At 44.5% G+C, this 13402-nt stretch overlaps 1 protein-coding gene across 1 annotated transcript in view; it reads left to right on the forward strand.

Annotated features, from left to right (window-relative positions):
* The first annotated feature begins 3226 nt into the window (after positions 1 to 3226).
* The window catches only part of LOC126424715 (uncharacterized), a 55162-nt gene continuing 44986 nt past the window's right edge, over positions 3227 to 13402 (forward strand). Inside the window, exon 1 of the mRNA XM_050087437.1 lies at positions 3227 to 3562. Within this exon, the coding sequence (XP_049943394.1) occupies positions 3227 to 3562 (336 nt within the window). The remainder of the gene's footprint in view (positions 3563 to 13402) is intronic.

Raw genomic sequence — 13402 nt, forward strand, 5'->3', positions numbered from 1 at the left:
AGTCTGAGGGTATTTCGCCTGCCTCATATATCTTGCTCACCAGATGGTAGAGGTTTGTCAGGACTGGCTCTCCCAAGGCTGTCAGTAGTTCTAATGGAATGTTATCTACTCCCGGGGCCTTGATTCGACTCAGGTCTATCAGCACTCTGTCAAACTCTTCACGCAGAATCATATCTCCCATTTCATCTTCATCTACATCCTCCTCCATTTCCATAATATTGTCCTCAAGTACATCACCATTGTATAGACCCTCTATATACTCCTTCCACCTTTCTGCTTTCCCTTCTGTTACAGTATGGGAGTATTTTTCATAACTTCGGTATGCTCCCCTTATCGCGCTCAAGAAAACACTGGACGTGAACACATTTGACAGAATTATGTACTATGTACAGTATTGGACGAGTTTGGAGACGATGACTCTTTATATGAGCATGACAACGCACACTGTCTTGAAGTAGCTCTGTGAGGCAATCGTTTGGTCCAATAACATTCCTGAAATTGATTGGCCTGCCCGGAGTCCCAACCTGAACCTTGGTTAGTCTGCTTAGTTACATGAACTGACATTGTACACTATGCTCGATGACGGTCTGTGCCCAAACTGGTTGTACAGTAAAGAATTTTTTTATCAGCAGCTCTTGCCACCACATTTAGACACAGTCGTAATTTCAGAGAGTTTTGCGGTTGTGTCACGCAGTGAACCTGAATACAACGGTAGCAGACAGAGTTTCGCATCTAATGAAGGGCGTGGCCGGTGACGTCAATCAAACTCCCCTTCTGTAGGATGTCACCACAGTTGAGGCCTTCGTTTGGTGCCACCACTTCGAGCCAGTGCACCAGAAAAAGAGTACGCCAAAACAAACAAATGGAAGGAAGTTTACAGTTTAACGTCCTACCGACAGCACTATCATTAGAGGTGGAGCACAAGTTCGCATTTACGAAAAGATGGGGAAGGAAATCAGCTGTGCCCTTTTCAAAGAAATTATCCCAGCATTTGCCGCGAGTGATCTAAGGAAACCATGGAAAACGTTAAATCTGGATGGCCAGACGGGGATTTGAAATGTCGTCCTCCATAATGTGAGTCAATTACGCTAGCCATGGTGCCTCCTCTCTCAGTATCTTTGTATAACACTTCCATCTTTCCCCTTACATTCTTTGCTTCGCAGTAGCTTGCCATCTGAGATCTTAATAATCGTATATTCATACTGTTTTTATCTGAAAAACACTAAATCTCCTTCTTGAATATTATGAGAAAAGTCAATTGAAAACACTGGAAAGAATATTGGACCTAAGAGTAAACCTTGTGGAAAACCTCAAATGATATCTGTCTGAGAATAAATTTTTCCAGGCTTACATTTTGAGTGTTCAGTGCATAAAGGAATCAAGTCACAATAAAGGCCATTCCCTTTTTAAGCGAACTATCATAGCACTAGCCTGAAGAATTTAGGAAAATCAGAGTAAACCTATTTCTGGATGGCTGGATGGGGGTTTGAAACATCATCCTCCTGAATGTGAGTCCAGAGTATTAACGGCTGTAGCTCCATGCTCGGTATCTTTGCCTGACACTTCTACCTTTCAACTATACATTCTTCCCATCTGAACTCTTAATGATCATACATTAAAATTACTGTTATCTGAAAAAATTAATTCTTTTTGTTGAATGTTAGATGAAAAGCCAGTTCAAAACATTGGATATAATATCGGACCTAAGACTAACCTTGTGGAAGACCACAAATTATAAACTACTGGCCATTAAAATTCCTACACCACGAAGATGACGTGCTACAGACGCGAAATTTAACCGACAGGAAGAAGATACTGTGATTTGCAAATGATTAGCTTTTCAGAGCATTCACACAATGTTGGTGCCGCTGGCGACACTTACAACTTGCTGACATGAAGAAAGTTTCCAACCGATTTCTCATGCTCAAATAGCAGTTGACCGGCGTTGCCTGGTGAAACGTTGTTGTGATGCCTCGTGTAAGGAGGAGAAATGCGTACCATCACGTTTCAGACTTTGATAAAGGTCGGATTGTAGCCAATCGCGATTGCGGTTTATCGTATCGCGACATTGCTGCTCGCGTTGGTCGACATCCAATGACTGTTAGCAGAACATGGAATCGGTGGGTTCAGGAGGGTAATACGGAACGCCGTGCTGGATCCCAACGGCCTCGTATCACTAGCAGTCGAGATGAGAGGCATCTTATCCGCATGGCTGTCACGGATCGTGCAACCACGTCTCGATCCCCGAGTCAACAGATGGGGACGTTTGCAAGACAACAACCATCTGCACGAACAGTTCAAAGACGTTTGCAACAACACGGACTATCAGCTCGGAGACCGTGGGTGCGGTTACCCTTGACGCTGCATCACAGACAGGAGCGCCTGCGATGGTGTACTCGACGACGAACCTGTGAGCACGAATGGGAAAACGTCAATTTTGGGACGAATCCAGGTTATGTTTACAGCATCATGATGGTCGCATCCGTGTTTGGCGACGTCGCGGTGAACGCACATTGGAAGCGCGTATTCGTCATCGCCATACTGGCGTATCACCCAGCGTGATGGTATGGGGTGCCGTTGGTTACACGTCTCGGTCACCTCTTGTTCGCATTGACGGCACTTTGAACAGTGGACGTTACATTTCAAATGTGTTACGACCCGTGGCTCTACCGTTCATTCGATCCCTGCGAAACCCTACATTTCAGCAGAATAATGCACGACCGCATGTTGCAGGTCCTGTATGGGCCTTTCTGGATACAGAAAATGTTCTACTGCTGCCCTGGCTAGCACATTCTCCAGATGTCTCACCAATTGAAAACGCCTGGTCAATGGTGGCCGAGCAACTGGCTCGTCACAATAGCCCCGTCACTACTCTTGATGAACTGTGGTATCGTGTTGAAGCTGCATGGGCAGCTGTACCTGTACACGCCAACCGAGCTCTGTTTGACTCAATGCCCAGGCGTACGAAGGCTGTAATTACGGCCAGAGGTGGTTGTTCTGGGTACTGATTTCTCAGGATCTATGCACCCAAATTGCGTGAAAATGTAATGACATGTCAGTTCTAGTATAATATATTTGTCTAATGAATACCCGTTTATCACCTGCATTTCTTCTTGGTGTGGCAATTATAATGGCCAGTAGTGTATCAATCTCAGAATAAATTTTTCTATGTTTACAATTTTTTTGAAATGCATGGCACTGCTTCATTAATTATGACCTGAGCAACATGCTGGATTCAGCTGTTAACCAAGCAGATATGAGGGTGGTGTGTGACAGTTTGTCAACGTGTGCAGTTCGAGTGACCCGGTGCACGGCCCTCGTGCCTGCTATGTTCCCGCTGCTGCTGCTGCTGCTGCTGGCGGCGTCGACGTCTGCGTCCGAGAGGCAGGCGCGGCGCTTGCCAAACGAAGATGCGTGGGCGGCAGGCGGGCACGTGGACAACCACGTGTCTCCTGAGGAGTTGGCGCGCTCCAGGGAGGAGGGGAGGGAGGAGGGGAGGGAGGCGGCGGCGCTGGCAGACGTGGCCAGGAGCGTCGTGGCCCGGACCGCCTCCACCAGCCAGGTCAGTCTGCGACGAGGCCAGTCTCTTAGGTTTTATCAATCTGCTGCTGCTGCTACGGTGCTAGAAGTCAGCTTTCATTCTAAAATCAATCATTAAACTCACAGAAACACACTTACAAGGGAACCTCCCCATCGCACCCCCTCAGGTTTAGTTATAAGTTGGCACAGTGGATAGGCCTTGAAAAACTGAACACATATCAGTCGAGGAAACAGGAACAAGTTGTGTGGAACTATGAAAAACATAAGCAAAATATACAAACTGGGTAGTCCATGTGCCAGATAGGCAATGTCGAGGACAATGCAAACTCAGGAGCGCCGTGGTCCCGGGGTTAACGTGAGCATCTGCAAAACGAGAGGTCCTTGGTTCAAGTCTTCCCTCGAGTGGATATTTTAATTTCTTCATTTTCGCCGAGTTATGATCTGTCCGTTCGTTCACTGACGTCTCTGTTCACTGTAATTAGTTTAGTGTCTGTGTTTTGCGACGGCACCGAAAAACTGTGCGATTAGTAGACGAAAGAACGTGCCTCTCCAATGGATTATCACATCCACAAGAAAACCTAAATCGGGCAAGGTAGAAGAATCTTTTTACCCATTCGCCAAGTGTACAAGTTAGGTGGTTCGACAACATATTCCTGTCATGTGACGCACATGCCGTCACCAGTGTCGTATAGAATATATCAGACGTGTTTTCCTGTGGAGGAATCGGTTGACCTATGACCTTGCGATCAAATGTTTTCGGTTCCCATTGAAGAGGGGTTTTGCGGTGCGGTCGCAAAACAGAGACACTAAACTTATTACAGTGAACAGAGACGTCAATGAACGAACGGACAGATCATAACTTTGCGAAAATAAAGAAAGTAAAATTTTCACTCGAGGGAAGACGTGAACCAAGGACCTCTCGTTCCGCAGCTGCTCACGTTAACCACAAGACCACGGCGCTCCTCAACTCCCAATCTCCTTGATGTTGCCTATCTTGCGCATGGACTACTCAGTTTGTATATTTTGCTTATTTTTTCATAGTTCCACACAACTTCTTCCTGTTTTCTCGATTGATCTGTGTTCAGTTTTTCAAGGCCTATCCACTGTGCCAACTTATAACTAAATCTGAGGGGGGTGCGATGGGGAGGTTCCCTTGTTAGTAAGAAATAAGGATACACGAACACATAAACACACACACACACACACGCTCACACACACACACACACACACACACACACACACACACACACACACACACACACACACACACATCCAGAACGAAAGGAGGAATCTAAATGAAGCTAGAATTCCTGGCCACTGTGGCCGAGCAGCTCCAGGCCCTTCAGTCCAGAACCACGCGGCTGCTACGGCCGCAGGTTCGAATCCTGCCTCGGGCATGGACGTGTGTGATTCCTTAGGCTAGTTAGGTTTACGTAGTTCTAAGTTCTAATGGACTGATGACCTCAGATGTTAAGTCCCATAGTGCTCGCAGCCATTTGAACCATTTTTTTGGGGACACTGATTAGCACACTCGACTCACATTCCGGAGGATGGAGTTTGAAATCTGCGTTCGGCCATCCAGATTTAGCTTTTCCGTGCCTTTCCCAAAATCGCTTAAGCCAAATGCTGGGATGGTTCCTTCGAGAGGGCACGGCCAGTTTCCTTCCCCAACCTTCCCTAATCCCAGCTTGTGCTCTGTCTCTAGTGACTACATAGCCGACTAATCTACTGCTCATGCTCTATTACTCACTAAGCCAAACAGAATAAGTCTACGGTACTTGATGTATCCCCCCCCCATGAACCATGGACCTTTCCGTTGGTGGGGAGCCTTGCGTGCCTCAATGATACAGATAGCCGTAGCATAGGTACAACCACAACAGAGGGGTATCTGTTGAGAGGCCAGACAAACGTGTGGTTCCTGAAGAGGGGCAGCAGCCTTTTCAGTAGTTGCAGGGGCAACAGTCTGGCCTTGTAACACTAACGAAAACGACCTTGCTGTTATGGTACTGCGAACGGTTGAAAGCAAGGGGAAACTACAGCCGCCATTTTTCCCGATGTCCTTACATTAGTTAGGTTTACGTAGTTCTAAGTCTAGGGGATTGATTACCTCAGATGTTAAGTCCCATAGTGCTTAGAGCCATTTGAACCATTTGATTACAAAATCGTGTTACATTTAGAGAAAAGTGGACAGTATGAACCCACCTATCCGTATGATATGATATTCCCTCTGGCCTAGATGGATGCGCTGATGCGGTTGGGGAAACTGCCTTAAAGCCATTGCATCTCTTCCTGAGGCAAGCTGACCCACAACTCTGGCATCTGGCCTTTGATATGCCAGATACTGGCAGTGGGGCGGAGTTGACATCCAAGCTGGCGCCGCACATGTTCTATTGGGGACAGCTGTGGGGATCTTGCTGGCCATTGAAGTACCTCATCATCATGCAGGCATTTCGTAGAGACATTTGCCATGGGTGGACAAGCATTGTGCTCTTGTAAAATGGCACCAGCATTATCTCTCATGAGAGGTCACCTTTGAGGATGCAGAATGTTCATGACATACCATTATGCTGTCAGAGTTCCCTCAGTCAACACTGGTCATCACCTGTAATCATTCCTCATGGTTCCTCATACCGTGACGCCCAGAGTAAAACCATTGTGCCTCTGCAAAAGATTGTAATATTGGGACCAAGGTCACCACCGTACTTCCCAACGATGGTCATGAAGGGTAATGGACAGTGGTGATTCAAAAATGGTTCAAATGGCTCTGAGCACTATGGGTCTTAACATATGAGGTCATCAGTCCACTAGTACTTAGAACTACGTAAACCTAACTAACCTAAGGACATCACACACATCCATGCCCGAGTCAGGATTCGAACCTGCGACCGTAGCAGTCGCGCGGTTCCGGACTGAAGTGCCTACAACCGGTCGGCCACCGCGGCCGGCTAATGGTGATTCATTGCTGAACATAATGCGACACCATTCATCTGCAGTTCATGCTTCCCAGTCGCTGCACCACTCCAAATGTAGCCACTTATGTTGTGGTGTTAATGGCAGTCTACGAGTGGGAAGGTAATTTCCTAGTTTGGCTGCTGTTAGTCTATGACATAAGGTGTGGAATAATACAGAATGTTGCAGGGGCTCCACTGCCAGTTCTAGTACAGCAGGTGCGAATCTGAAGGGGTAACAACGATGTGTTTGGTGCACAACATGGCGGCGTTCCATTTCGGCCATTAAATGTGGTCGACTGGAGCCTTGATTAAAAGTATTCTTGCCCTCCCATTCTCGTGCAGTCCTACATCAGGCAACTGTAACACGCCTCAAACCTGATACTGAACCATTTGACCATTCGGGCAATTGGAGACCAAGCTCTCCTGCGAACGAAACAGAAGTGCTAGTCCTGCAAGGTTCGCAGGAGAGCTTCTGTAAAGTTTGGAAGGTAGGAGGCGATGTACTGGCGGAAGTAAAACTGTGAGGACGGGGCGTGAGTCGTGCTTGGGTAGCTCAGTTTGTAGAGCACTAGCCCGCGAAAGGCAAAGGTCGCGAGTTCGAGTCTCGGTCCGGAACACAGTTTTAATGTGCCAAGAAGTTTCAGTAAATAAGGAAAACTTCATTTTTGTGCATATAGAACAGAGCAGGAAGGACCTGTTCTTAAATTGGCAGTTAATTTTGGGGTACACAGGGTGCGAGTTTCGTCCATGGACCTCTGGCAGCAGCAACGATTGTTATACATCTGGGAATCGGGTCGAGCCGAGCTTGGGTGAAAGACACGGGTAACCCAGTCCATTACGTTTGAGTTCTGTGCCAGTGTTCAGCAGTCGTTGTAGCTGGTGAGTGGTGGTATGCCAGTCTCTCGGCAAACCACGAACAGTTGTTTTCAGTGCGTAAGAGGCCTGGAAAACACGCTCGCCAGGGCAGTAGTTGAACACCTTCTGATTAGAGTAAGTCAAGGGGAAATTGCGATCTCATTCATACAAAACTTCGGGTAACTCTCGAATGCTGGGCATAGCCAGCGGCCTTGACATATCAGAAACGTAACGGTTGCTTTCCACATTAGAAGCTATGACAGTAATAGATATGGTGCTGCGTACCCCATGGCACCCTGAACTGTTATAACCTGACGAAACTACAGTGGGTTCTTTGATTTCTCTGGGAGATGTCTCATTGGAACTACAACATCTAGTTCACTTTCTTCTGTGAATGATAAAAAGATTTACTTAACTTGATATAATCCTCTGCCACAGAAGTGCTTCATAATTTACATCTGTCACTGACTATTGACACATCACTTGATGCACTAATTAACAAACTGTTCTCTTTGTAATGGGTACTTTGGAGTTCTATTTAATGTTTTGTGGTGTGTAAGTGTTATTGTAAAACATATGAAAGTGTACCAGCAAGAATGACAGTATTATTTGAAAGAAAGAAATAAACTCTGATAATTCTTATTTATGTGCTGCTGAGCCCGACTACGAGTTTCAATAATTCCATACTTGACATTAAAATGATATATTAGTTATTTGATGCATACCAAATAACTAATATATCAGATCACCACCTCTACCCATAACAACACTGGTGTCGTAAATATTTCTATTTAAAGTCGCTCATCAGTTAGTTTTGGAAAAATTAATCTTATGCACAAGACATAAAAATATTTCATTACGTTGAGTCTAAGATTGTTCTACTGAAAGTGATCTTCATTTTTACAATAGAAAAATAATAAATTCCTGTGGGTTCTTGTCCTCGAAGTTACAACATTGTAATATCGATCGAAAGAATTAGTGTCTGATTATTTCTGCAGTTTAAAATTGCCGCTCCATACGCTCACGTAATGGCGACAAACAAAGCACAGTCTGGACTGCTGCAAACACAAAACTTAAAACATTCATAGTTGGTTATTTAGTTATAAATAAAAGTCCATACAGTAAAATTCCATTTAGTAAATTTTACATTATATTTTTCCTTTGACCACTTATGACTACCTTTTACAATATTTAAAAGAACAGACTTCAGTTTATCTTCGATCTCATCCGCTTCATACAACATGGAGAAGAAGAACATAAGAAGGAAGAATTCCACAGACAATACAAAGCCAACACACTCTCTCAGTGGTATTACCTTTTGTTATGTGGTTATTCTTTGTAAGAAACTGGTTATAAAATAATAAAACATATTGTTGTTATTTCACAATATAATAATAAACCTTTTCTCAGTTAAGTCATTTCTGGAAAAACATTCGTTAATTCATAAGCCTCGAGCACTGTTCCATACACTGGCGACACAAAATATTCGCTCTGAATAACTCCTCCGTACTACTCGACGATGTTAACTGCTTCACCCTGAGGTCACGAACTGGGACAGACCGCTTCCAAGCTCGGCTCTATATTGACCTCAGTGTGAGAGCACTGCTGTGCTGAGAGAGAGGCCGTTTCTTCTTCAGCCTCACCCATTCGTCATTGCGGATTGCAGCGAGATATCACTAATGTCTGTGATACCGATGTGTGTTGCTGAATATGCTGTGGCACCACGATCTCTGGATGATGTTAGATGCACCGTCACGCCAGCCACTTCACCATATCAGAATGACGGTTGCAACTTTGCAAAGTTCGTTCTGCTCAGAGCCTCCACACACAGTTATGTACGTCGTGATGCCCCACCCGCAGCCAGGAATCCTCTGAAAACACGACTCCTGTGTCCAGTGCTGCTCTCGCATCAAGGGAAGCCGCGGCACAGCTCGTCATGCCGCAGTCTGTGGTGTTCCAGACATCGTCCATGGCGATAACTGTGTCGCTGCAAGCAGGCGAATTCCTTGACTTAAGGCACGTCAGATAGCTCTACTATCCTGCTCGGCCAAACAAACAATGTAAATAGATGTGCAAAACTTAAGGACGAAAGTAACTTTCACATGACAAAATAATGGCGTGTGACGAGGGCCTCCCGTCGGGTAGACCACTCGCCTGGTGCAAGTCTTTCGATTTGACGCCACTTCGGCGACTTGCGCGTCGATGGTGATGAAATGATGATCATTAGGACAGCACAACACCCAGTCCCTGAGTGGAGAAAATCTCCGACCCAGCCGGGAATCGAACCTGGGCCCCTAGGATTGACAGTCTGTCGCGCTGACCACTCAGCTACCGGGGGCGGACTTTCACATGATGTCTCACTGCCAAATAACAGATCTCAATGGAACTTGGCCATACATAGGAAGAGCTGCTACAGTATAGTACAGAAGGTAACTGAAAGAAATACAGAATGAAACGAATGATGACGTCAATCAAGATGGTGGATTTTGGTTCGAAGTTTGAATTTTCCCCCAGAGAAATGGCGCAAAGTTCAAATTCCAGCAGGATAATGCACCACACCCAGGTTATCTCTGCTAAACAAAGAAAATGGCGGGAGGAAAGGACTTGTCTTTATTACTTAACCGATTTCAAGTAGATAAGTAAACGTATAAGACAAACTCAAACACTATGTTCGATTCGGTATCCATGTTACTGTCCTTCAACGCTGGAAGGACAGTAACTCCGCCCTCGCTCACTTTTCCTCAGTGACACTTTTCGTCTTTGAATGCTAGAATGCGGTCTGGAGGACATTTACAAAAAATGTTCGGTTTCCTCTGTGTTGAATATGTTGCGTAGGCCGTTGCCACTCAAAAGTTGTGTTAGTTCGTCAAACCACTCAATACAAAGGAAATTGTCCACGCTGGCACTCCCTACGCAGATTTTTTTTTAAGGTGGCGGAGTGACAATTTATTAAAATTTGAGAGCCACCTCTCACTTGCCGAAATTCCTCGAGTCCAGCGAGACTGCGCAAAAGACTTGGATTTTTCCTGCGCCATGAAGCCACTCCCGGGAACATTTGTCCTCTACACTGATTTATTCACTTTAGCAAGCACTTCTCAAGACGGGGAAATTCTCCGTGGCCTGACCTTTTCCTTTTTGTACCTGTCTTCCGATCGAACGATCCTTATTTTTTTAAAATCATGGACAATCATGGACAATTAACATGAAGCACATTAAAAAATTACAAGCTCTAGAGATGGACTTTTGGAGAAGATCGGCAAGAATCTCCAGGAAAGAAAAGATAAGGAACACCGAAGTAATAAGGAGAATGGAAATAAAAGAAAGAATATGTGACGTAATGGATAGGAAGAAATTACAGTGGTACGGGCATGTACGACGAATGGAGAAAGACAGAATACCAAAATTCATACTGGAGTGGGAACCGGAGGGGAGAAGAAGAAGAGGACGACCTATGACAACCTGGCTCCAAAATGTACAGCACATAATGAGGAGAATGGGCGCAGAGGAAGAGGACACACATGATCGAAACACCTGGAGAAATATTTTAAGATTATAGTTTAAGAACGTTTATTGTTTGTATTGTAATTTCCAAGTAAATTATTATGTTGGAGATAAGCCTCTGTAATGAGGAAAAGCTCAAAATAATAAATAAAATCGACAATGTAGACTGTAAAATAGCGAAAGGTTTTCCAGCATCTTTTTCCGAAATTCCACTCTGCACAGCTTCAATAACAACCCTTTTTTTTGTAACTGAAAGACACTTGTTCACTAAAGCACTCATGACGCTTAACAGACTCTAGAAACACGGATTGACTATAAAACAGTATGAAAGCAGACTGAAGATAGAATGGGATATAGGTCGTAGAAACAAATGACTGACGGTCTTAGGTCATACTGAGAATCACAGCAATAGCGGAACTTCAGCAGGAATCAGAAGTGGGAGATTTCGAACTGTAGATAGTGCGGGAGCCGTGACTTCAAATTGTAAAGTCTTGGCCCTTATCACTACAACTTCGCTACTGAGGGAGGCAAAAAAACTCGATTTTTTTTTATTTATGATGTATTTTTCAAGGGACCGGACAAAAGTTTCAAATTATTGATAACTGAAATCACTTCAACGTATAAGAGCTTTTTTTTTTAATCGAAAGCAGCTATGTTCAGATGGAAACCATGCCAATCACAGCTTGCGACATCTATAGGACACAAACGATCGGGCGATTTAGCAATTCTATTGAGAGGAGGCATTCACATATCATTTGGCATGTGGTATGGCGAGCGATGCACCATGTTTCCTTAGACACAGAGACACGCGAAATGTCTTACCTGATGGGTAGTGGTTAAAATGTGACCCAGTCCAGACTCCACGCTATTCATTTGATGGATTCACCATTACGGCATCAGTGCCAAACTCTGGACGTTGACAAACACAACCTCATATGTGGACCCTCAGCGGAAGTGGTAGTCTGGGCGCACAAATGAGCGCTTTCTTTCTTGGAGTGGGACAACACGACGCTGGACCAGGGATTGTGTTCTTCCGAGTTGGGATGTACTATCCACATACTAAGACGAGTGCAGTAAAGTGGCTTCGAGGCCGAGACAGTGGCACATTTGTTCAGTGATGGCCCGAGGAAAGTACTGGACTTTTGGGCCTTCTTACAGAAGCGACGTTTGAAGATCGTGTGTAGTCTGAAATACCGACAGTTTTCTCTAGGTTTTTACCGAGTATGTTTGAAGACATATCTCCCCCCACACCCTCCTCCACCCCCACCCCCACCCCCAGATCTTCCAGATGGCTGGAACGTACAAAGTACAAGAAGTTAAATTATCACTGAGACGGAAGAACGAATGGGTGATAAGAATCGATGAATGCCATATACATACGAGAAGATATACCCAGATGAAAAAGCAGCAGTGGGATTGCCAATCAAATTCTTCATTAAGCTGTCTATTTGTTTCATTATGTTATGTAAGGACGGTTTTAAGTTTATATATCTTTCAAGTAATACAGAAATACTATATTATTCATGGTATGACAATGAAATGGTTGTCACTGACATAAAAATTTACTTACTGTTATATGTGTAACAGGATTTGATTTAATTTTTTATTGTGACGTGTGAACGATTTTCATTAAAGTCTGAAGCATAAAAAAGGAAAAAGTAAGTAACTGTTCTGTGGAGCTCGACTCAAAGGCGTGCTGATTTGATACCAGGTGCTGGATGAAATTTTTACTACTGGCATTTGGACAGCAAGGGAAGGAGTGATGGTGACATAAAGTTCCAGTCTTTGCTCCAATGTCCTGGATTAAACTGCAAACCTCCGCGCAGCGATCCTGAAGTGAGGGCATGTGACACTTGATGGTGATCCGTCTGTCGGATTGGGACCTGCAGCTCGCCAGCCCCATTTTCATATTCATGTACCGGAACCTGATTTCATCCTCTCATTTCTCTCGTCATCAAACAACTCAAGCTTAACCTTTCATAATACACGCATCCATCGTAGTCAGTTACGCTCTACAAATACACATAGGACACAACTCTCCCGTGTCCACAGACAAAGGAACCTGTGTGGGTTGAGGACGAACTCCCTACGTGACACGCAGCTGAACCAGTAGACTTTGGGGCCTGAAGTATCCTCTCACAAAGAGGAGTATCTTTATGCTGATGATCTTTGCCGTACTCGCATCTTCGTCAATTTTGGAGACGCCATTTTGACTTGCATTTTATGATGATCTACTGTATCAAAGCCACCAGTGTCAACTAGTATGCTGTTTCAAGGGAACGGCATATCGAAGGTTTATCACAAACACGTCACCCTTATAATTAATAATCAGTTAGTGATACATCAACGATATAAGCCTTCGAGAGAGACTATGATAGTCAGCTGGCACGAAAGATGAATAACACATGTCTTCCCTCAGTGTAGTAGATAAAGACGTGGATTACAGAGACGAAGAAAGTGGGTGCTAATATTTGTTGGTTTTTTTTTTGTCTTAGTGTTTTTAACACATTTTGGGACCTTCTTATGGATGTAACACAAGTAAATTCTGCAGTACT

This window comes from Schistocerca serialis, chromosome 10 (genome assembly GCF_023864345.2).
Source record: "Schistocerca serialis cubense isolate TAMUIC-IGC-003099 chromosome 10, iqSchSeri2.2, whole genome shotgun sequence".
In the NCBI taxonomy this organism is placed as follows: Eukaryota; Metazoa; Arthropoda; class Insecta; order Orthoptera; family Acrididae; genus Schistocerca; species Schistocerca serialis.